At 43.7% G+C, this 25,058-nt stretch overlaps 1 protein-coding gene across 1 annotated transcript; it reads left to right on the top strand.

Annotated features, from left to right (window-relative positions):
- The first annotated feature begins 3,798 nt into the window (after positions 1-3,798).
- hnrnpub (heterogeneous nuclear ribonucleoprotein Ub) lies at positions 3,799-15,814 on the top strand. Its single transcript, XM_074684782.1, has 14 exons — positions 3,799-4,451; positions 5,739-5,853; positions 7,792-7,871; positions 7,961-8,100; positions 8,270-8,369; positions 9,161-9,273; positions 9,482-9,745; positions 9,845-9,964; positions 10,083-10,211; positions 10,957-11,125; positions 11,235-11,513; positions 11,597-11,868; positions 11,973-12,083; positions 13,787-15,814. Exons 1-14 carry the CDS (start codon positions 4,010-4,012, stop codon positions 13,835-13,837), a joined length of 2,385 nt encoding a protein of 794 aa, XP_074540883.1. The 5' UTR covers positions 3,799-4,009; the 3' UTR covers positions 13,838-15,814.
- Positions 15,815-25,058: the final 9,244 nt, after the last annotated feature.

Raw genomic sequence — 25,058 nt, forward strand, 5'->3', positions numbered from 1 at the left:
GTCTCTTTCCACTGGTCATAGAGAAGATTCAAAGGACCACGAACAGTATGCCCAAACACCAGATCGTTACAACTGAAACCTGTGCTTTCCTGTGTTACCTCACGAGCAGCCAACATAAGCCAAGGTAACCCCTCCTCCCAGTCACCATCCAACTCAGTGCAGTAAGAGCGGAGAAGAGACTTCAATGTCTGATGGAAACGCTCCAGCGCTCCCTGACTCTGAGCGTGGTAGGCAGATGCCTTGTTATGCTTAACATGAATCTGTCGCAAAACTTGGGCAAAAAGACGAGAGGTAAAGTTCGAGCCTTGATCAGTTAACAGAGCCTGCCTGGCGGTTTGGGAACTGTGTGGGGGGGCCCGGGTGCCCCTGTGGCCAGGGGGGCACCCGTGGCTGTGTTTTACTTACTTGGATATTCGGTGACCACCTCACACACATGCAGATACTCAAGCTCCAGTCGAGACTAACTAAGAGTTATGATAGATCCCGTCAGAGCATGCTGAGTCGGGTACTATTACACATCTTCTCACATCCTGTGATGCATGCCACTTCTTCTCCTATCCACGTAGGCCCACATTCCCCACACTATCAAGACCCCACATTTCTGGTGTCCCTGGTTTCGTACAACCTTTACTTCCTGTATTGAATTAGCCCAGCACTTGAACTGCTTTCTTAAATCAACAATAGTAGACGTTTGTCCTCCCTTCTGTTTGTCTTGTCTCGTCCTGCCTGTCATTATTTCCCCTTCTTTCACACTGTGGTGTGGCACGGCCCTCCCCTTCAGCTCACATCAGGGGTTAAATAAAGTTTAGAATGATGGAGTAGCCTATAGGGAGGGCTGGTGATGGTCACTATAGCAGTTAATCATATTCACATCTCTCTGACTGCTAGAAAAAAAAATGCATTGGTCTTTTCAACGCTGTCATATGACACAGTGCTCAGCAGAAAAGATAATGCAGACAAGGGGAAAGAGAAAAAAAAAGTGTTGGACATGGTATAAGTTGTTATTTTCAGAGGTGTTTTTTGTTGCTTGCATTTTAATTGGAATTTACTGCGCGTCTCTACTGGAGCGTCTCTCTCTGATGCGTCTTTTCCTTCCATTTTTTTCTTTTTTGTAGATTCTTGCGTTGCATGTTGGTATCTATAGCCATGGCAAGGCTACGAAGGATACACCTGTGTATCCTTGGTCAATTAGCCACATGCTAACCAAACAGAGGACATATGCCTCCGGAGGACATGAACATTGGAACAGCACTTGGGCAGCAACTGATGATGTGGATGCCTGCCCACGCCCACCCCACACCCACATCAGACCAAGGCAAGGCAAGGTACCTGGGCTTTGGGAAACAGCCCAGGTCCTGGGGACCCCCTGCCATGCATGTTTTTTATGTTCCAGACTCCAACACACCTGATTCAAATGATCAGCTCGTCATCAAGCTTTGCTCAAGCCTGATAACAAGCCATTCATTTGAATCAGGTGTGCTGGAGTGGGGTAACATCCAAAACATGCAGGGCAGGGGGTCCCCAGGACCAGGATTGAGAAACACTGCTCTACTCCGTTGGCTAATGACACCATTTTCAAATGTGATCAGTGCCTCTCAACTGCAGTAAAGTATTGCCCACAGCTCAACAAGAGGAACCATTGAGCGCATCAATGGCATTCTTAAACGTAGATTTGCCTGTTTGAATTATCTCAGGGTTGAACACAAAAGAGTGCATTATCATTTGAACCTATATCGTGCTGAACAATATGGCTCAAGCACGAAGAGTTCCGCTTTGTGAAGACGAGGCCGATGCACCAGTAGCCCCAGAAGGTCCAGATCTTCCACCACCTTTACCACATCTGCCTGATGAAGAAGCGGGAAGAGCAGTCAGAAGTGCTTTGGTTGATTTGGATTTTTCCCAGAAGTTCGAGGAATACTTTTGTTTTCCCTTTATGTTCAGTAAAGCTACTGGATATCTCACATTTGTCTTATATTTTTAGTTTATTACACTAGTCCGTGAACATTGACTCCATGCAACAGAAAATATTTTGAATGACTATACAATACTTTTGCTTTGGTACATTAATTTATCAAGGATCTCTGTAGCCTTAAAATGTACACAACACACATTCTGTCTCCTGTCTGTGACCCTGAGGGCGGGTTGATCCTAGGGGCGGGATGGATTTGAAAATCTCAATCCGAGAGGATCAGGATTATTCTGATCCAATCTAGTTAAGTTTTGATATACCGCGATAGAAGATCCTGATCCATGGCTCAGGAAAATGTGATTTGGAAATCTGGATCAATTTAAATTTTTGAAATACTGGGCCCTGATGTATTGGCGAATACAGAGAGCAGGAGTGGAGCAACAGATGCACATTTTGTTGAAAGCCAGTCAGCAGATACAGTAGATGCGAGGCTGGAACGCGACAAAACCTTCGCGTTTCACTCTAAAACGGTTGTCATGTGAAAACCCTCAGACCAAGAGAAAGAAAATCCCCTGCGCTGCTGAGACAAAGATTGACCTCTTTGGAGGAAACCAGGCAGCACTCATCACCTAGACAATACCACTCTGACAGTGAAGCATGGTGGGGATGTTTTTCAGCTGCAGGAATTGAGAGAATGGTCAAGATTGCAGGTAAGATGAATGCAGCAATGAAGAGAGGCATCCTGGATGATTGACTGAAGCCACGGCTCTCATTTCTGCCAGACAAATAACCCTAACACCACAGCGGAGATATAAAAGAAGGGGCATCAGGAGGACTGTGAAGGTTCTTGAGGGGCCCAGCCAGAGCCAAGACCTGAATCCCATCAAACATCTCTGGAGAGATCTGAAAATGGCTTAGCATCAATGCTCCTCATCCAACCTGATGGAGCTTAGAGGAGCTGGGCCAAACTGCCCGAAGATGTGATGTCTTAATTTTTTTATTTTTAATACCTTTGATAGATCTTTTTTGAAATCCTCACATACTCTTTATGGAGTGTTGTGCGTGGAATTTTGATTATAAAATGAATTTATTCATTTTTTTAAATAAGGCTGTGACATAAAATATGGAAAAGGTGAAGCTGTGAATATTTCCCACATTACACTTATTAGGTATTAAGTGTCATCGTTTTCCATAGCCTGTATAACAAGTAAAACAATTTTTAATAATATTTATAATAATAAATGATCATGAGTAGAACGAAACCTGATGACTAGACAAAGGTTTTTTATATTTGTTTTTAATGATCCATCGTTATTTAATACACTGAAAACTTGATTTGAAAACCAGTTTTCTGTGTTTTGCATAGTAAACATAAACATTTCACGAATGTGGTTTTACTCGTGTACCCACAGTCACATTTTTGAGTCACAGGAGAAGTTTAAACATTTTCACATCTATAAAAGCTGCATTAACCGTAGCAGCTCGGCTGGGACATGGATTTTTATCAACCTATCAGTTTTACAGTGTGTTCTCTGCATATTCTGATCGGAGATTTTCTGATTCATGTGGAAATTCCAAACAGCGTTAAGTGAAAACAGACTATACTATTGTTGGGAGAGGTAGGCTAAACCCTAGCTGGCCTATTTAAAAAGAGCTTCGAAAATTCCACATGAAATAGCGATGTTAGTTTCTCCAAAAAAGGGAAAAAATGTTTTGTGTTCAGTACTGCAGCCTCCCCTTCCACTATTCTGCAATGTGTTGGATAACATCCGCCGTGTATGTTGTGTTTTTAACACTTTGTCTACTGTAACGCCGCTATTGTGGGAATGGCTTGGCTGGTGTGGTGATTACGACAACGGCAGATGGTCGCCGTGCTATATAACCAAGCTGCGTAGCTCTCTGGGTAAATACGGTACGAGACGTCATCCTCCCCCCACGCCGCAGACTCTGCACATCTCTTCAGCCGGTGTAACATTGGTCGGACGGCACGGGTGCCATTTGGCGCAGTTTTGGGCTATAACCGCCAACAAAGAAAATCCCGTTATTTATTTATCTTCGTCTTCAGTCGTGTTTAATATATTTCGCAATCGACCATCGAAAATGAGCTCCATCAACGTCAAAAAGCTTAAAGTGAACGAGCTGAAGGACGAGCTGAAAAAACGGAATCTGTCGGACAAGGGGCTGAAGGCCGAGCTGATGGATCGCCTGCAGGCCGCCCTGGACGAAGAGGCCTTCTCCGGAGAATCCCCGCTAGATCAAGAGGCTACGGGGATCCAGGGTTTTGACCAGGCCGCAGACCAGGAGTTCATGGGAGAGGAAGAAGAGGGCGAGGGCCAAGTTGAAGAAAGCATGGAGGCCAACGAGGAGGATGAGGAAGAACCGCAGAATGGTGGCGACCGTGATGGCGTCGCCGAGGATGAAGAAATGGGAGAGGGAGAAGAGGAAGAGGACGATGAGATGGACCCCATGCTCAAAGGAGTCGTTGACGACATGGAGAAAATTGACGCAGAGGATGGTGAGCCCGGGGACCAGGCTCCTGAGGGTGAGTCAAACGGATTGGTTATGAAAATGTGACTGGCTGGATGGACTGTGGCTGGGTGTCGTTTTTTTGCTAAAGCCTTAATGCTGCCGCGGGAGGGTGCCGGCTGGGAGTGACCAGAATAAAGTCTATTACGTTAACCGCCGAACACAGCGTCCATGTTTTAGTAAGGTATCGTGACCTCGTTAAAGGGAAATGTGTTAGCACGCTGATATATTTAGCCGGTTAAGCTAAACAAACCTTAGCGCCGGTCACCACCTTGGTAGGTTAATGTTAACCATCCTGTTTTTATTTGCGTTGTTGCTCTATAGAAAATGTACAACAACACGCGAGTTTTCGCGAGCACGATCATAAATCATGTTTGTTTAAAGCGTAGTCTGCCTTTTTGTTTCACTTTGTTAGCATCTTAGCGGTTAGCTAACAGCGTTTCTTTGTGTGATGCAATGCTAGCTAGCTGATTCGCCGGTTAGCTCGCGAGGGATCCCAATATTACGGTGCGACGTCACGGGAGATAGTGGGACAGAGCTGTGCCCATCACTCGCCCACCACTGGACCGGCGGAGAGCATGGTGTTTTGTTTTAAAGCCAAAGCAACATGCACGGATGGTCCAGCTGGGTTTGTCACACAGTGATTGTGCAGTGTCTCGCTCCAGCCGCTGTCCTGTTAATTCGCTTTAGCATGAACAGCCATTTGCATCAGCTAGTCCGAATGTGTACACATTAGATGCCTGTTTTTGTGCGTATTTAATCTGTGACGAGGGACACTTTGACCTGGTTGACACACCTATGCGGAAGAAGAGAAGGCGCTTAATTGCTTTTGTAACACGTGGTTCGTTTGTTCGAAGTGTGACTTGAAATGAAGTCATAGTAGATTTCGTCGGGTAACGATAACATCCACCAGGGTTATCAGATATGGGGCAGCTAACATCGCATAGGTCTCTTCATAGTCTTGCATGGTCCAACTGCCTCACACCACAACAGGCATGTCCTCATGAAGAAACAGATAATACATGATTAGTCAGAGACTTGGTTTTCCAGTCCCAGCCAACCCAGTTTAAACTGTTCATATGCACCAGCTTCCATCTGGTCATTAGGTCTGTTTCAAGCTATGGAGAATGACTGTGATGTTTAAGTGTAATAATGAGGTGTTGCCTCTTAACGTAAAATTGATGATTATGGTCGACAGAATGTAACTAACGAACGGGCTTTGTGGGCCAGAACCCCACAGCCAGTCCGACCTCTCTACATAAAAAGGAGCACCTCATTCTATATCTTTGTTCTATTTTCAAAGGGGATGCGGACAAAGACACGAATGCTGATCAGAAGAATAAGAAGGGTGTTAAGAGACGCCGGGAGGAACATGGAAGGGGCTACTTTGAATTTATTGAAGAAAACAAATACAGCTGGTAAGGATGGGACAGAGCAAATGGCCTTCAGCATCCCTGAAGTGCCATATATAGCTTTGTTGAACTGTATTGGCTTTAAGTGCCAATGCACATAACTAGCAAGAGGAAACCCTCATTTTTTTAATTATTATACTATTTAATGATCTTACTTTCACACACACACATACACACACACACACACGTCCTGAGGGTCATCCCGAACTACCTAAAAAAGCCTTACCATTTATCTTTTACAGTGCCCACTCACATTTGTGTCTTTTATCAACTGCATTCTGTAGCAGAAGTGCAACTTTCAATTCTCTATGAACTGCCACATCTGTTCCTCATGCCACATTGTTTTGCAAAGCCCATTGTGTTTCAAGGTAAATCAAGGCTGCTCAAAGACCACACATCCAGAGGAAAGTAGCAGATGTGCACTTTTGATTGGAGAGGAGGGTGGGGAGTAGGCGTGGGAGGAGGGTCCACTACTGCAGGCTAGCACATAAGGATGTAACAAACCTCCAGTGTTTTTGGAATGTCCATGGAGGAGCTCGCAGTTGACCGTTCATCGTTTGCCTCGCTATGGTCCTTTTTTTCCCCGTTTTGTTTGAATGTATGAAGTCAAAATGCTATTTCTGTCTCGTGTCATGTCTTCCTGTGTGCAATCATGAGGTGAGTGAGGTTTGTTTGAGCAGTTCTTTTCATCCCTATGCAGTGACATCAAGCATGTGTTTGTAAGAGTGTGTTTGTGTGCATACCTACTCCTGGCCAGTCATTTTTTTTTTCATTATGCTGTTGACAGAGTGCAAGGATCAAGTGGTGGAAATGCAAATGCTATGACTCAGAGTTTTTTGTTTTTACTGTTTTTCTTTTATTTTCAAACAGAGGATATAGGACACACAGTCGGGGTATAAAGCCTTAACTTTTTGCTTTTTGTCCTAGACACGTTTTTCAAGACGCATTGTCTTCCAGTGCATTTCTTTTTTCCGATTGGAGTAATATGCTATAAGATCTTTTTTTTAACAAATATTTTTCTTGAGCTTTATCATTACCACTGTGTCAAACACGGGTACCCTTGAGCAGCTACAAAGAAGGCAGCCAATCACACAATGACTTTACAATGGAGGTTTGTTTTTTGGGGCCATTTTTGCTTTTTGAGGAAAAATACATCAGGGATGACTATCATTACCAGAGAACTGGATTATTCCTTTCAAATTGTACCTCTACACTACTGGGCATTGTTCTCAAACCTAAGAAATCCTTTTGCATCACTGAGGTCCTATCCTCAAACATTTAACTTTATTTTCACTTCCCATTAGAGATTCAGGTACTTTAACATCAAGCTACAGAGTTGGTAAGTTTTCTGTACTGATAAAGACACAAACTGCTGGATTCAAGCAGCCAGACATGTTGACAACTTGTACTGCATAGTTACAGATCTAATGAACAGTGTGTCTAAGCAGTGACCTTTCATTAAGAATTCCACATACGGGGAGTAAAATAAATCACTAAGCTTCACTTTGACTGACCCCACATGGGTCTTGGAAATGAGAAATGCAAATCTTTCTGATTTAATAACGAAGAGGTTTGCTTTAAATTGATCACTCCATGGTCAAAGTCTTGTCTGAGACAAGAAGAGGTGTTTCGTTTTGTTTTTTTTTTGTTTGTTTTTTTTTTCTTTCTTTTTTTTTTTTTGTGTGTCTCTCATGCTTTAGATTTCGCTGGATTCTTCAAGGTAAGTGCTGTCGGCCAAGGCCCACAATACAGCTGATTATCCAAATGTATGGTAGCCAAAAACTGCGCAGTTCACTCTATTTTGTATTGTTCTCTAGTCTGTCTTTCTGTTTCTGTACCCAAATGTTTTTCAGCAAGTGGTACCAAGGCAAGCAGACTACATGTTTCATGTGTTTTCTCTGAGACATTAATCTTCAAAGATAACTGGTTGGTATCTTTTTTAAGGGCCTCATTCAAGTCCCCCGTACCACCCCTGGAAGAGGAAGATGAAGAGATTGATGACACGAAAGTCTGCCTTGATGCCTGTAGGTTATCGTCAATTAAATAAAGGTCCAAGAGTTCATGATAACCAACTGCTATGTTTACAACACGCCTGTTTTCTTTTGTTCCTCAGACAACAGTGACCTACACTTCAAGGTGTCACGGGACCGCTACAGTGCCTCATCTCTCACAATGGAGAGTTTTGCTTACCTGTGGTCGGGGGGCAAGGCCAACTTTGGCGTGAACAAGGGAAAAGTTTGCTTTGAGATGAAGGTAAAGTTGTGAAGCTTTTTATCTGTCATCATTACACAATCAGCTGTTATAACTTTGCTTTCATAACTTCTAAGATATTGCAAGTTCTACAGAAGTCCAAACATGAAGAAACGTGAGACTCAATTGAATAAGATATAAATTTCACTAATGTTGTTCTTCATTCCAACAGATAACAGAGAAAATTCCTGTCAAGCACATTTCCAGTAAGAACATGGAGATCCATGATGTGCAGGTCGGCTGGTCCCTGGCTACTGGAACCCTTCTCCTCGGTGACTTTCTTTACATTAGAGCTTAGTATTGTGTAGTTAACAATTTAATTGATTTTGATTCTTTAGTATACAATTTGATATCTATTCAATCCGATTTTGATACAAATGCACTGATTTTCAATTTCCATGCCCAACTTTTCGGCTGAAGGAGCTGGCTTTATGCTACTGCAGCAGTAGAAACTGCCTCCCACCAACACACTTGCCAGGAGGTGCATCGATATTAAATTGGGAGAGGACATATTGAGATGCATCGATGGTTAAAAACACACCTCTACTTGACATGTCAAAATGTTAAGCTATGCCCTTCAGTCTCTGTTTGCTCTCTGTTTTCAACATCTCATGTCCCCTCAACAACACTTTTGTAATGAGAATCAAAGAACAGATGAGTTACATGATCAAGTCACATAGATCAAGTTTAACTGAAGACTGTGCAGTGAGGATGCTGTGGACTTAGCTTTGTACTAATGTGATCCCTGCAGCAGACTGAGACTTGTACAAACCCATTTATTGACTCTATTCAAGTGCACCCCGGTCTGCCGGTGGAGGCTACTGCAGCTTCTGTGACTCTAATGTGAGTAAGGCAGTTCAAAGGGGTCCCCCTAGTGTTTTAGAGGCGGCATGACATGTGAATACAAAATGGCGACAGCTCTGTCTGCATCAGTTATGGTGCCTGGCAGGTCGCTCCCATGGCTGGCTGATGGACTGTGTTTTGGTGTCACTGACTGAGGTTTGACAGTGCACCCTGTCAAAATGAGCTGAACCTTGTAATGATGTTTCCTATTCGTTTTAAGGTGAGGAGGAACACTCTTACGCGTATTCTGGGAAGGGCAAAAAGACCACCAACTGTGTGACAGAGGACTTTGGCGAAACCTATGAGGAGAATGATGTCATCTGCTGCCTTATTGTAAGACACAATCACTCATTTTAGTCTTTCTTTTGGAATGGGTTGACCAGATACTTTTTGATTTATTAAAACTGAAAGAGCTCTATGTTACATTTTATCTTAATCAATAAATATCAAAGTGCTGCCACAGAGTATGAAGCTGGTGAAATTCTCATCCAGTCTTTTTCATTAATTAAAGTCAGATTTTACATCTGTTGTTCTTTTTCAGGACTTTGAGGAAGAGGAGTTTGTGATGTCCTTCTCAAAGAACGGCGGGGAGCCAGCTGTGGCATACAGAGTCAGGAAGGACTCTCTGAACGGCCAGGCCCTTTTCCCTCATGTCATCTGCCACAACTGTGCAGTGGAGTTCAACTTTGGTCAATTGGAGACTCCATACTTCACTGTGCCCCAAGGCTACACTTTCCTGCAGCAGGTCCCCGTGGATGATCGACTTCGGGGGCCCAAGGGTCCACAAACCAAGGCTGACTGTGAGGTAAAAATCAGTAGGGTGTGACTTCTGAAACTTTGTAAACATCAGGTGTTAGTATTGATTGTCAGACTTTAAACTAAACTGCCTTTGTGTTTCATGCAGATCATAGTGATGATTGGTCTGCCAGGCTCTGGGAAGACAACATGGGTGAAGGACCATGTCCAAGAGAACCCTGGGAAGTACTACATCCTTGGCAGTGACACCATAGTGGAAAAGATGATGGTCAGTGTTAACAAAGCTGACGGCTGTGTATTTAACTTTTAGTGAAGTGAAACTGTCCTGGTTCATGGCACCCCGGTGTATTAACATCAGGTGTTTATTTCATCCTTCCCCAAAACAGATCAACAGTCTGAAGCGCCAGTCCAAGGACATCACAAAGCTCACTGCCATCTCCCAAAGAGCACCACTTTTCTTGGGAAAGTTCATTGAGATTGCTGCCCGCAAGAAGAGAAACTACATCCTTGATCATGTGAGCACTCTGCGTTATAAAACTTATGTGACCCATAGACTGTATATAGAGTGGACAGCATGGCTCCGCCATCTATCATTCTACAGTTTTGAAGCCAAAATACCACCGTCTCAGGCGCCAGAGTCTGCGCAGTAGAGACGATGAGGGATTCTGGGAGAGTCTGAGTGGAGCTGGGTGACATTAAAATATATATATATATATATATATATATATATATATATATATATATATATATATATATATATATATATATATATATATATATATATATATATATATATATATTTAGAGTCCAATCACTTCCTGACTCTACCTCCTGAAATATTTACAATCCCTGAAAAAAAATACATGAGAATGGCAGCTGTTAATCATTGTTAAACGTTACATAAAGCCTTATTTTTAACCTCGTATGACTAATGAAAACGAAACTCTTCAGAAAAAAGAGGACTTGGATACAAGACAGCCAAATACTATCTTTAAATCACCACAACAATCGGACGTAAGAAACATTTCTACAAGATGTATTGATTTTCTGAAGTCTGACCACAACCCATCTGGAATGGCTGGAAAGCTGTTTTTCAAACCTATTCTGCAGCCAGTCACCAGGGGGAGCAGTTTTCGTGGAGACCTCACTTTAAGCCAAGCAAGCAGACATCCATTTTTTTTACAGTCTATGATGTGACCGCACAAAGAAAACAATCGCCATGATGGTATGATTGAGCCCTCCTCTTCTCTTCTTCCCCAGACCAACTTGTCTGCTCCAGGCCAAAAGAGGAAGATGTGCTTGTTTGCTGGCTTCCAGCGCAAGGCTGTGGTTGTCTGCCCTTCTGATGAAGACTACAAGCAGAGGGTCCAGCAGAAGGTGGAGAGTGATGGCAAAGAAGTGCCTGAACACGCCATCCTTAAAATGAAAGGTATGACCTGTTGGCCACACCAAAGGGTGTCTTGGTGTGGGAGCAAAGTCTGCAGGAACTCAGAGTCACGGTCTTTGACTCTCTTGCTCTGCTGTTCCTCCTGTGGCAGGTTTCTACTCTCTGCCTGAAGCAGGAGAGAGCTTCAGTGAGGTCATCTACGCTGAGCTGCAGAAGGAGGAGGCAGCCAAGTTGCTTGAGCAGTACAAAGAGGAAAGCAAGACGGCTCTGCCGGCTGAGAAGAAACCCAACCAGGGCAGCACCACACCAAAGAGAGGTGGCGGTCAGCGTGGTGGCCGCGGAGGCAAGAACCAGTTTATCCGTGGCGGTGGACCCGGACAGAGAGGCGGTGGCCGTGGAGGCTTCCAGAACAGAGGCAACTTCAGAGGAGGTAGGACTGCTCGTTCTGACCAGATTGATGTGATTTTGATTCAATAAGAATACTTCTGACTTCAGTGTTTGTCTGTTCTGTAGCTCCTGGACCCCGTGGTGGCTTCAACCGTCCACCTCGAGGCTTCCTGCCTCCCCCAGCATTCAGAGGAGGGTTCCCCAACCGTGGGAATTTCAACAGAGGTGGACCTATGCCGAGCATGGGCGGATCCCCCAGGGGTGGACCGATGAGGGGTGGCAACATGGGACCAAGAGGGGGGCCTATGAACAGAGGGGGCCCAATGCACAGGGGCAACATGAACAGAGGAGGTGGAGGCAACATGAACCGTGGTGGGAACAGGGGACATCCTGGACAGGTGGGTGGAGACACCTGAACTATCAACAATCCTGGGTGGGGTTTGTTAAACAGCTACCACAGCAAAAGGGTCAAACTTTAATGATTGTTTTTTTTTCTCTGCAGTTTCACCAGAGGGGCGGTAATCGTGGAAACTTTGGCCACAAAAATGGGAACTTTGGCAATAGGAATGGCATGGATAAGGCCCAAGCCTTCAACCAAAGCTGGCAGCAAGGGGTCAGTATCTCTCGAATGAACTAATTCCTGCTTAAACCAAATTTCTCAAACATGTGGCTGTTTCCCATCTCAGAGCAAGGCGAGTATTCCAAGAAGTTGGCCTAAATAGGCAGGGCTATCGCCGTTAGGTGTGGCTTGAATAAGCACCTACTTTAATCTTAGCTGCAACTCATTCCACTAACGAGGCTCGGCTGGTTTCAGGGACGCTTATTCGAGCCAGGCTGATCCAAGCTGCGGCTAAGTGTGTGTCCAGGGTAGATAAAAAGCTGGATCAAGAATGTCATGCCTGTGTATAAAATCAACGCTGACTGTTTCTGCTGAGTTTGAGGCCTTTTTTTTCCTTTTTTTTCTTCTCACCCTCAAGCTCCTCCCACTGCTGTGGCCCAGAGGAGATTGATCTTGATTAAATTAAAGCTGTTCAAATATAAACTTCATGTGGCGATGTTTCATCAGACACTGACTGAAACAGTAGAAAAAAACATGTATAGATGAGATGTCAGTTTTTTAGTAGAGATGATAATGATACAGTGCCCTTTATTTAAAAAAGGGGGATGACACAAAATTATCTCAACCATTTGGAACCTTTACATTATCATCATGATCAGAATGGACCACTAGTAAAAGGAAGGTATTTATTGTTAATTGTTAATTGTGAGTGTTGTCACCTTTTATATCATAAGACAATTTGTGCCTTTATTCTGTCATATGTTGACTCTACTCGGAGGGTGACAGAAGAAATAAAATCAGATATTTTCAAATAGTTACCGCTGGTGGATCAAACCCACAACAAAAGTAAAACACGGATCACTGCGAATCTGCGTCCTGCTCTCTTACCACTCAGCCACTGACTCTCTGTGAGCTCAGGGAGGACAGAAACCTCCCGTGGAGCTGAAGGGCAAAAGCTGACGTTGTCTTGATTTTCAGTATGAATACAGACTGAAAGTGGGGCCTCATGATCCTTCAGACTTTTTGGGTTTTAAGCAGGAGGTTTTAAAAAAGTTACTAAAAAGGTCTCAATTTATGTTTCCAAACAAGAACATCATTTATTACAGTTCTAGATTAATTTGATGTGACACCTGCAGTTCACAAGGCATCTTTCAGAAACCTGTTGGACCTTCTCTAAGACACATGTAAGGTAAGCCTGACCATGAGCCTGCCCGGGACCAGCCTTGTCAGACTGGCTAATTTACCATGGTTACCAAGCCACACTAGCCCTAAGCCTCGTTTGTGGAACTGAACTCTCAGTAAAGTTAGCGAGGCTTACCAAAATAAGCCAGGCTTTGAGCTAAGCCAGCTTCGTGGAATACCCCCCTGGAGTGGGAAGTTCAATGCTGGTATGAAAATGATGCTGAATGGTCACTTTTTGTTCTGAGTCAAACTAGATTGTCTCAGAGTAGACCACAGAAAATGGTAACATGGCTGTCAATCGAAGCTCATAATGATAATCTAACTCCTGTTGAAACTTTTTACTTTGGATTGTTGACAAAAATACAGTTTAAAAAGTGACTACAGCCTTTAATACAACAGGTTATTTGATTTATTACACCTTTTCAGTTAGGGACACATCTGATGTCCTCCACCTCCAGTGTATCAGACCACCTGAGAGGACACATTAGGAGCCCAGTAAGGAGTGTTGTCATGGTGAACTGTCTGGAAGCTTGTGTTGTCTGGTTTGTCCTAACGTGTCTGTGTCTTCTGTTTAGTTCTGGAACCAGAAGCCTTGGAGCCAGCAGTATCAGCCTGGATATTACTAAGACGCTTGTTCTTAAGGACTGGTGGCCCAAAGTGAGACCCACCACTAGCCACGGAACATCCCTCCATCCTGCTTTCAATTCTCTTGTTTTAGAAACCCAGTTTTAATAATCTTAAATCCCCCCAACTATTTCGCAATGTTGAGCTAAAACATTCCACATCAGAGAGGAGACCAGGCACCCTGAGTGTAACTGCGGCTTTATATATCTATATACACATGTATGACATGGGTTGAGTCTCATTCAGTCATCAAATCTTTTTTTTTTCTTTTTTTTTTTGGGTATATTTCTTTTTTTTTCTCACCACTTTTAAATGACGTGCTTTTAAATAGAATCTCATGTTTGTATCAGGAACCAGAAACATTTTGAAAACCATACTTTAAGATTATTTTTAGGGTTGTGCATTTTATCTGTGCTGTGATTTCTGTTTTGCTTTTTTATAACAAATTGTAAATATTTTTTGCGTAGTTTCTATGGGAGATTTAAAAAAAACAAAAAAACCCAAACCGTTATGATTGAAAGGAATCTTGAAATGTCAATAAGAAGCATGGTTGATTATATTGTAAGACTGTACATGTCTATAGTCTACTGTCAATCAGTGAAACTGAATCAACAGATGAACAGCAGCAAGCTTTTGTCTTTTGTTACCAGTATCAAACCTGTAACCGTAACTCCGTAGACCTACAATAAACAGATCATTGGATTTTTTTACATTCTCCTTGCCTTATGACTTTTAATTCAGTTCAAAGGTGTGTAACAGACCTTTGAAAGGGCGCTGTCCCATTTCACTATTTCGAGCAGTAAAGACATTAATCCCACTATAAATGCCAGTTTACACCTCACAGTTGAAGTAGTCCCCCTTTAGTGAAATGTCTTTAAGCTAATTAAGTGCACAGTGCTTCGACAAAGTATCCTGGCCAAGCCATTTCAGAACAAGAATGAGCCGCTTAAGTATTTGATTGATTTGTTTGAAAATTAGTTGTGTTATTAGGATTTGGGAGTAGATGACCCTTATTTCTCAGGGGATGTCTGGATCTTAGTATATTTTTAAGCAATTCGTGAGTGCAGTAGACTTCTGAAAAATAGCAAGCACTGACCACAAGTCCCGCAATTTACAACCATGAAAGCATTTGTTAGAAATGTACATAAACACCATGACTTCAACTTAATAGGGCAAACGTCTGATATCAGAGCAGCACAAAGTGGTTGAAAACAGGCAGGGTTAGTCATTTTCACCAGCAAGTTAAAGGGCTACACAGTGTCACAACACCAGTGATATCAACACCATCGACAGTTCATGGAAAACCTTTCACTGACGAAAGAAAGCGGAGAGCACGTTTCCTCTCCTTGAAGGCATGCTCTGGCGTAAAGAAGCACTCGAGCATTCTTTGTTGGTAACTGTGTGGCCCAGCAATAATGGCAGCTCCTCATCCAAACTGCTCATTGTGTGGATTAAGAACATTACGCTGACTGAGGGCATCGACAGCGTCCTGTTGACCTCTGGAGCACCCCCAGAGCTGTGAAACCATTTCAGTACATCAGACAAGTTAGGGTTGTGGGTGTCCATTTATTGTTCATTTACCTTTCAACGTTTGTACTTAAGACTTGTGTAAATATTCCACCACTGTTTCAGCCATGCACGAATGTCCATGAATAAAGTGACTTTGAGTTCTAACTGTATTGTGATTAAGAAAGTGTTAGTTTGCCCGAGTACTGCTGTGTGATGAGTGGTCTGCTTTATGGAAATGTCCAGAGAGTTTGTGCCCTCTTGTTTTACTGTACTGGATTGATATATCTAGCTGAATGCAAGCTTTGATTTTACAGTATAACATATTACACAATAGACACTATATTTTTATCGCTTTTTGTTGCAGGTTGTATATCAGGTCTTTTATGAGTAAACCAACAATGCAAAAGCTTTTCTATCTTTTTGATATTTGTGTTTTAAATTTGGGGTTGTACTTTTTTATTTGTGTCGACTTAATTAAAGCTAAAAAAGATGGTAAAGTGACTGTGGTTTGTTCATTAACTGTAAAACTCATTTACTACAAGTCTGCTCTTTATCCCATAACTTTTATAAAATAACTATGACACTACAAGTCTGGGTCTTAGAGTTTTACATGGTCCTAAGTGGATGATTCAACCTAACTTTGATGCCGGTCTGTCCTTATTTCCATCCACACCATGATTTAATTCGGATCATTGTGATCCAGATTAGGAAATCACATTTCTTGCTGTCCAGGATCAGGTAATCCGTCTCAGTTATATGCCAGTTTTTTTTAAAGCACTATTGGATTGCATCACCCTGATCCGGATACACAGTTTTTAAGATTACCAAATCCAGATAACCAGTCCTCCAAATGGGACAACATATCACAATGTGGGCTACCAGCTCTGCAAAGAACAACAGGTAGAAGAGCCAACATGGGGTCATTATGGGTGTTGTTTTTATTTTGAGAAAAAAATAAAAATAAAAAAATGACATCAACATCCATTTCCTTTTTTGATTTCTTCTATGACCCCTCATCGGAGCCACAACAAATTAATAACAAATAGACATTAAAAAAAGAAAGTGGATACTTTGACAATGACTGAAATGTTAAGCAAAAAAAAGGCTCAATGTCCAAAAGTAAGCAAAATAATAATAAAAAAATGTTCATGGTTCTTCTTCATCTGTAAAGGAGAGTTCAGCATTTTTAAGCTCTGCTTTCAGAAGGCAGATCTGGGCCCAGTATTTCAAACATAATCCACCAAAAATTGTACCACCTAAACTTAAAGTTTTTACACTACTTTTCCATTTGCTTTTCCAGTAATTGTATTTTTAACTTGATGTGTTCTTGCTGAAACATGGTAAGTTTTATTGGCTCCTTGGCAGGTAGAAGTTGCTGGTGTGCTGACTCACCATTTTCAAATGTGATCAGTGCCCCTCAACCAAGGTTATAATAGTTTTGGATTTGTCATTATAGTTTAGTTTAGTTAGTTTTAGAGCAGGCATTCTAGTTTTTATTTAGTTCAGACTTTTTGCAAAAAGGATTAGTTTTAGTTTAGTTTCAGTTTTTTCATACCCTATTAACCAGGTGCAGGATTCAAAAAGGTCAGAGTAAATATTTTGTAATACTGTTTATTTTCCAGTCCAACATAGTGCTCACTACTCAATCAATGCTGATACTGAAATGTTGGCTGCTGCCTTAAAAACAAGAAAATAATGTAAACTTAATATAAAAAATATAAACTTAAATTATATATAAAATAATGTTAACCTTAATTACATAAAAAATAATATAAACAAAAACTATATAAAACAATATGAGCTTAAATATCTAGAAACTTGGACTCTAACAAGAAAGACAGACTTAAAAACAATTAAAGTCAGACTCACATGTAATTAAATATATTACAAATGCTTTAATTCATTGCTCTACTACGTTTCGTTGCAGCACAGCGCACAGCCAGTCAGTGCAGTAAACAAGAACGTCCCAGTACATCACTATGATGGTGCCGTATGGCACTGACAACAGCCAAAAACTGTCGTAAAATTAGTTGGGAAAATGTGTCGGATTAATTTAAATCCTAAAGGCTATTAATATTGTCAAAAACGATAACTAAGGACATTTTGTCTTTAATTTTGGTTAGTTTCAGTTAGTTTTGTGAACACAAGATACAGTTTTAGTTTACTTATTGTTTTTTTCTTTTCTAGTTTTTATTAGTTAGAGTTAACTACAATGTAGTTTAAATTTTAGTTTTCCTTTTTAGTTTCCTTTTAGTTAACTATTATAACCTTGCTCTCAACTGCAGCATAATATTGCCCACAGCTCAACAAGAGGAACCATTGAGCGCATCAATGCCATTCTTAGACGTAGATTTGCCTGTTTGAATTATCTCAGGGTTGAACCCAAAAAAGCATGCAATATCATTAGAGCCTGTATCGTGCTGCACAATATGGCTCAAGCACAAAGAGTTCCACTTTGTGAAGACGAGGCCGATGCACCAGTAGCCCCAGAAGGTCCAGATCTTCCACCACCTTTACCACATCTGCCTGATGAAGAAGCGGGAAGAGCAGTCAGAAGTGCTTTGGTTGATTTGGATTTTTCCCAGAAGTTCGAGGAATACTTTTGTTTTCCCTTTATGTTCAGTAAAACTACTGGATATCTCACATTTGTCTTATATTTTTAGTTTATTACACTAGTCTGTGATGTCTTTTTTTATAAAATGCATCTCAAAATATGAAAGGTCAGTGACAAGCCAATTGTTTAAACAAAGAATTGAAGTGAACATTGACTCCATGCAACAGAAAATATTTTATAATATTTTATAGTATATAATACTTTTGCTTTGGTACATTAATTTATCAAGGATCTCTGTAGCCTTAAAATGTACACAACACACATTCTGTCTCCTGTCTGTGACCCTGAGGGCGGGTTGATCCTAGGGGCGGGATGGATTTGAAAATCTCAATCCGAGAGGATCAGGATTATTCTGATTCAATCTAGTTAAATTTTGATATAACGCGATAGAAGATCCTGATCCATGGCTCAGGAAAGTGGGATTTGGAAATCTGGATCAAGTTAATCTGGATTTAATTTTTTGAAATACTGGGCCCTGGACATTTAGCCTATTTTTTAACATTTCTGACATTTTCAAAATACAACTTTGTTTTTTTTGTATGTTTGTTATCCATTTGTTGTGGCTCGGATGATGGCTCATAAAAGAAATTAAAAATAGAAGTGTATGTGTGGTGAATCTGCTGCGCTCTGGGAGCGCTCCTCTCCTTCCCCCTCCCCTCCCTGTTCCTCTCTCCCGTGGCTGCAGTCTGCACGGCTGCAGCAGATTGGTAATCAGGCGCCGGCTTCTTAAGACGCTCTTCAGGTGTGGACCGGCGCCAGTGGATTCCGTCCTGCTACGTGGTAGTTTGGCCTCCCTTGTGATGAGTATAACTGATCTCACGTTTTCGAGTACCTTTTCCTGTGAAACTTGTATTCTGATCCTGTCTTTTTGCTGCTTTGTTCTAGTGCCTCCCTCGAGTCCCTGCTACAGCCCTTGCCACCTTCCACTGCCACAACTCTCTGTGCACGGCGCTCTCAGGAGAGAGCTGTTTGTTAACCGGACTCTCATTCTCCATTACCCTCTCTGTACAATAAAAACTCTTAAAACTGCTTCCTTGCCTCTGCCTCGCTTTTGGGTCCAGCGAGTACCTGCTAGTTCTGCTCAGAACTGTAACGGAATCCACTGGCCCTGAAGTATGGATCCAACCTCTCCAGAGGAGTTTAAGGAAGCCCTCACCCACCAAGGCATGCTGCTTGGAAGGCAGGATAAGATGCTACAGGGGATTTTGGAGACTCTACAAGGCCTGCATCTTCAGATCAACCAGCTAACCCCGCAGGCTCCTTCCAGTGAGGTTAGAGTGCCCTCTGCTGACAGCAGAGGCTCTGTTAGAAAGCCTTTTGTTCCCTCTCCCGAGCCTTTTGCAGGTGATTTAGGAGCTTGTGCTCAGTTTTTGTTAAACTGCTCTCTTGTTTTTGATTTGCAACCCTCCAGCTATCCCAGTGATAAAGCTATGGTAGCATATGTAATTAATTTACTTCGCTGCCGGGCCACTAAATGGGCCACTGCCCTTTGGCACAGTAATTCTCCTGTGCTTTCTTCTTTTTCAAGATTTTCCTCTGAGTTAAAGAGAGTATTTGATCACCGTTAGGGGGAGGGAGGCTACCAGGAGACTTCTAGCTTTAACTCAGGGTTCTCATTCTGTTGCTGACTACTCCATAGAATTCCGTATTCTAGCCAGTGAGTGTGGGTGGGACGAGTCAGCCCTGATGGGTGTTTTTGCTAAGGGTCTCTCTGATCAGTTAAAGGATGAGTTGGCTACCAGGGATGAACCAGTCTCCCTGGAGGATTTAATTTCGCTCGCCATTAGGATTGATAATAGATTGAGAGAGAGAGTTGGAGAGCGGGGTGCTAGATCCCGCAGACCAGCCCTTCTAGTTGAGCCTACAGCCCCAGAGATCCTGTCCTCTGCCTCCATGGTCAGGCCACCTAATCCCCAACCCCTGGAAGAACCCATGCAGCTGGGCAGAGCACACCTCCATCCACAGGAGCGCAGGAGGCGCATGAGCAACAACTTGTGTATTTAGTGTGGAGAGGCCGGCCACTACATCACCTCCTGCCCTTCATCAGTAAAAGGGGAGGCTCACCGCTGAGAGAGGGGATCACATTGAGCCAGATCTCTACCCCTGCAAGCTCCATTCCTCGCATGTTGGTACCTGCTCAAATCCTGTGGGGACAGGAGTCCTCTTCCCTTCAGGCTCTTATTGACTCTGGTGCGGATGACAGTTTCATCCACAAAGGACTGGCTCAATAGCTCAGGCTGTCACAAGTTCCCCTTTCAGAGCCCAAGAGGGTTCTTCACCCTCATCATCTCTGGGAACCATAGAGAGACTTTTCAGCCTTTCATTATCCACTCCCCCACTACTCCTCTGATCCTTGGTTACCCCTGGCTGAATCTGCATAACCCCTCTATAGACTGGTCAACCTTATCCATAACAGGCTGGAGCACTTCCTGTCATGCTAACTGCCTGCAATCTGCCGTCCCTACTACCAGAGCTCCTCCGTCTTCCTCTCCACCTCCGGACCTGTCTGCTGTTTCTCCTGAGTACTATGATCTCGCGCACGTCTTCAGTAAGGACCGTGCCCTGTCTCTGCCACCTCACCGCCGGTATGACTGCTCGATCAACCTTCTCCCTGGTTCATCTCTACCCTCCCGTAGACTGTACAACCTCTCTCGCCCCAAGAAACACGCCATGGAGGCGTATATCAAGGACTTGTTGGCCTCTGGATTTATCCGACCCTCCTCCACCCCTCTCGGAGCTGGATTCTTCTTTGTCAAGAAGAAGGATTCAACCCTGCGACCCTGCATTGACTTCCGGGGGCTCAACAACATAACCATTAAGGATAAGACCCCACTACCCCTTATCGACCCCTCGTTTGAGCCTCTGTGTGAGGCGCGGGTCTTCTCTAAACTGGATCTACGCAAAGCCTACCATCTGATCCGCATCCGGGAGGGAGATGAATGGAAAACAGCGTTTAATACACCTCTGGGACATTACAAATACTAAGTAATGCCATTTTGCCTCACAAACGCCCCTGCTGTTTTCCAAACCCTGATGAATGACGTTCTTCGTGACATGCTGAACCGCTTTGTCTTCGTCTATCTGGATGACATACTCATCTTCTCTCGAAATCTCCAGGAATACAAGCAGCATGTCCGTTCTGTCCTCCAGCGTCTCCTTGAGAACAAGCTCTTCATCAAACCAGAGAAGTGTGAGTTTCACGTTTCTTCTGTGCACTTCCTGGGCTATATCATCGCCCAGGGTAGACTTCAAGCGGACCCAGCCAAGATACAAGCGGTTGCCGATTGGCCTCCTCCCTCCACTCGTAAGGAGTTACAGCACTTTCTGGGATTCGCTAACTTCTACCGGAGGTTCATCCGCAATTTTAGCCTGGTGGCTAGCCCGCTCACCCGTCTAACCTCTACCTCCTCTCCCTTCCTGTGGACCCTGGAGGCTGAGGCAGCCTTCAACCAGCTGAAGGCGCTGTTCACCAGTGCACCCATTCTCCGCCATCCTGACCCGTCTCTCCAGTTCATTGAGGAGGTGGATGCTTCGGACACAGGAGCTGGAGCTGTGCTCTCCCAACGGGATCCATCTACCCAAAGGATTCATCCCTGTGCCTTCTTCTCCCGACGCCTCTCTCCAGCGGAGCGCAATTACGACGTGGGTAACAGAGAGTTGCTGGCTGTGGTATGGGCTCTGCAGGAGTGGAGGAACTGGCTGGAGGGGACCGCCGTCCCCTTCATTATATGGACTGATCACAAGAACCTTGCTTACCTTCGCTCTGCCAAAAGACTAAACCCCAGACAAGCTCGGTGGTCCCTTTTTTTGAGCAGGTTCGAGTTTACCCTCTCCTACCGACCTGGCTCCAAGAATACCAAACCTGATGCGCTCTCTCGCCTTCATTCCCCCTCTACGGATTCAGAGGACCCGGATTTTATCCTTCCCTCCTCCTGTTTCGTGGGAGCTGCTCAGTGGGAGATCGAACACGAGGTTAAAAAGGCCCTCAAGGCCCAACCGGATCCAGGGACAGGACCCAAGGATCGGCAGTTTGTTCCCGAGTCCACCCGTGCCAAAGTCCTCCAGTGGGGACACTCCTCGAGGCTGGCCTGCCACCCCGGAGTGACCTGCACTCTCGAGTTTCTTCAGCAGCGTTTCTGGTGGCCCAACATGAGCAAGGACACACGGGAGTTTGTCCTTGCGTGCTCTGTCTGTGCTAGAGGCAAGGCTTCTCACCATCCGCCGGCTGGTTTGCTGCGTCCCCTCCCTGTGCCTAGTTGACCCTGGTCTCATATCGCCCTAGATTTCATCACTGGTCTGCCACCCTCCGAAGGTAACACAGTTATACTCACCATTATTGACAGATTTTCTAAAATGGTTCATTACATTCCCTTGCCCAAGCTCCCTACTGCTCTAGAGGCTGCCAACCTTCTTGTCCTCCATGTATTCAAGCTCCACGATATCCCAGCTGACATAGTTTCTGACAGAGGACCCCAGTTCATCTCGCAGGTTTGGAAGGATTTTTTCTCCTCGGTGGGTGGAGCAGCCAGCCTCTTCACGAGATATCACCCTCAAACAAATGGCCAGACAGAGCGGGCCAACCAGAGTCTCGAATCTGCGCTGTGGCAGCCCAGCATCCTGCCTCTTGGAGCACCTGCCTGCAGTGGATTGAATACTCCCACAACTCCTTCACCAGCTCGGCCACAGGTATGGCCCCTTCATGATCTGTAACGGTTTCCAGCCCCCTGTGTTTCCCGAGCAGGAACAGACTGTGGCCGTGCCATAGGTGAGGGAGCACCACTGCCGCATCAGGACCATCTGGCAGGAGGTGCAGGCAGCGCTCCTCAGAACAGCAGACCGAAATAAGCGTCTGGCTGATGCCCATCGCTCCCCTGCTCCTGTGTACCAGCCAGGCCAAAAGGTGTGGCTCTCAACCCGGGACCTCTCCCTCCTCTCGCCACAGTTCATCAGACCCTTCCCAGTGGTAAAGGTCATCAACCCCTAATGTGTCAACTTGAAATTGCTTGCTTCCCTTCAGATTCACCCCTTGTTCCATGTGTCACTAATCAAGCCTGTCTCCTCCAGTGACCTTAGTCCTCCAGCGGCGAGACTCGGGCGTTCACGCGGCGCGTGACAGGCGATTCGCGCGAGTAAATTCGCATGTTTGCGTTTGGTGTGGCCGCGGCATTAAAACTGCTTCCTTGCCTCCGCCTCGCTTTTGGGTCCAGCGAGTACCTGGTAGTTCTGCTCAGATCTGTAACAGTATGTTGTTTTTGTTTTTTTCTCAAAATAAACAAAAAACACCTTCAATGACCCCATGTTGGCTCTCCTACCCGTTGTTCTTTACAGAGCTGGTAGCCCACATTTTGTTACGTTGTCCCATTTAGACCATTTAGGTTTGGTAATTTTAAAAACTGTGTATCCAGATCAGGGTGATGCAGTCCAATGTTGCTTTGAAAAACTGGCATAAAACTGAGACAGATTACCTGATCATGGACAGCATGAAATAGGATTTCTAAATTCAGATCATTTTGATCTGGATTAATTCTTTGAACAACTGGCCCCAGATGATCGGCCCAACTCTACTTCGGTGGAGATCTCCCAAAAGCGGCTTCTGGACAAGACAGTTATAGCGCCTACTATAGGTCTGGCATGCTTACTACAGCGTTTTCAGTCCCTCTGCGTTTCTGTGTAAATGCAGATTTTTTTCACTGCATTTTAGCGTTTTTAGATCAAATGTTGTCTTGTAAATGGGGCCAAAGATTGACCTCTTTGGAGGAAACCAGGCAGCACTCATCACCTGAACAATACCACCCCTACAGTGAAGCATGGTGGTGGCAGCATCATGCTGTGGGCATGTTTTTCAGCAGCAGGAACTGGGAGACCAGTTAGGATTGAGGGAAAGATAAATGTAGCAATATACAGAAGCATCCTGGATGAAAACCTCCGCCAGAGCACTTTGGACCTCAGACAGGGGCCAACATTCATCTTTCAGCCAGACAACGACCCTAACACCACCGACCAGACATCAAAGGAGTGACTTCAGGATAAAAGATTTAACAAAAGCTGTGAATACTAATGTACATCTGATGTCTAAGGTTTTTACTTTTGATTTCCAAAAAAAATATATTTTTGATATTATGGGCTGTAGTGTGAAAGATTTTGTGGAGAAAAGTGAATTTGTAACACACCTTAGTTTTTTTAACATGATGTGGAAAAACTGAGGTTCTTTAAATACTTTTCACATTGTATCAAATCAAGTACGTATGCATAGATGTGTAAAAGTCACTGTTGATATGTATGAGTGGTTCAGTCCAAAAAGGGAACCTAACATATTCTATGGATTCAGTGACACAGAGGGAAATATTTCAGCATTGTTTTTTTTATTGTGATAATGTGAGTTGAAGTTAAACACCAAAAGTAAAAACACCAAATTCAGTTCCATTTCATGAGACCATTTCTTGGTCGGGGCTCCTTTGGCATGACTCACTGTTTCAATGCTCTGTGTCATGGAAGAGATTGGCCTGTGGTTTTACAGAGGTGAAGCCCAGGGTTGCTTTGATAGCTGCCTTCAGCTGATCTGTGTTCCTGGGTCTGGTGTCTCTCATGTTCCTCTTGATAACACCTCATAAATCCTCCATGGGGTTCAGGTCCAAGCACAGCCATAACAGGGCTGTTTAACCAGCTTTTGGTTCTTCTGGCAGTACAGTGTGGGCAGAAGCACGAAAATGAAGTCATCATTTCCATAAAGCACATACATTTTTTTGATATTCACTTTTTTTAATTGAACAACTCAGATGAATTTATTTTTGCCCCTTAGAGGGCGCAGTGTAAAAAAAATTCTATCTTGTAATATTTCTTACATATTAATGGCTTAGCAAAGTCAGGTTTATAGTTTCGACTGGAAAACACACATTTATGTACCGTGCTACAGGTGAAACAGCTGATGTAAACCTGCCTGCTATGAAAGCCACATGGCTTCACTGGGTCATGTGAGATGTGAGATGATCTGTGAAACATGTTTGTACTGAGAAACACATCAGTTACTCTGCTGGGTCAATTCTCTTTGTTGATGTGTCATTTAGCTTAACTGTGAATCAATTACTCATTGAAGGGTGTGT

Source organism: Halichoeres trimaculatus, unplaced genomic scaffold (assembly GCF_033239565.1).
Source record: "Halichoeres trimaculatus isolate MK-OKI-2021-1 unplaced genomic scaffold, fHalTri1.1 fHalTri1_scaffold_13, whole genome shotgun sequence".
Lineage (NCBI taxonomy): Eukaryota > Metazoa > Chordata > Actinopteri > Labriformes > Labridae > Halichoeres > Halichoeres trimaculatus.

Coding starts and splice junctions, on each gene's coding strand:
- hnrnpub (XM_074684782.1), top strand. CDS start 4,010: ATGAGCTCCATCAACGTCAAAAAGCTTAAAGTGAACGAGCTGAAGGAC. Junction 10,212..10,956: donor GAAACTACATCCTTGATCAT/GTGAGCACTCTG, acceptor CTTCTTCCCCAG/ACCAACTTGTCTGCTCCAGG. Junction 11,126..11,234: donor CGCCATCCTTAAAATGAAAG/GTATGACCTGTT, acceptor CTCCTGTGGCAG/GTTTCTACTCTCTGCCTGAA.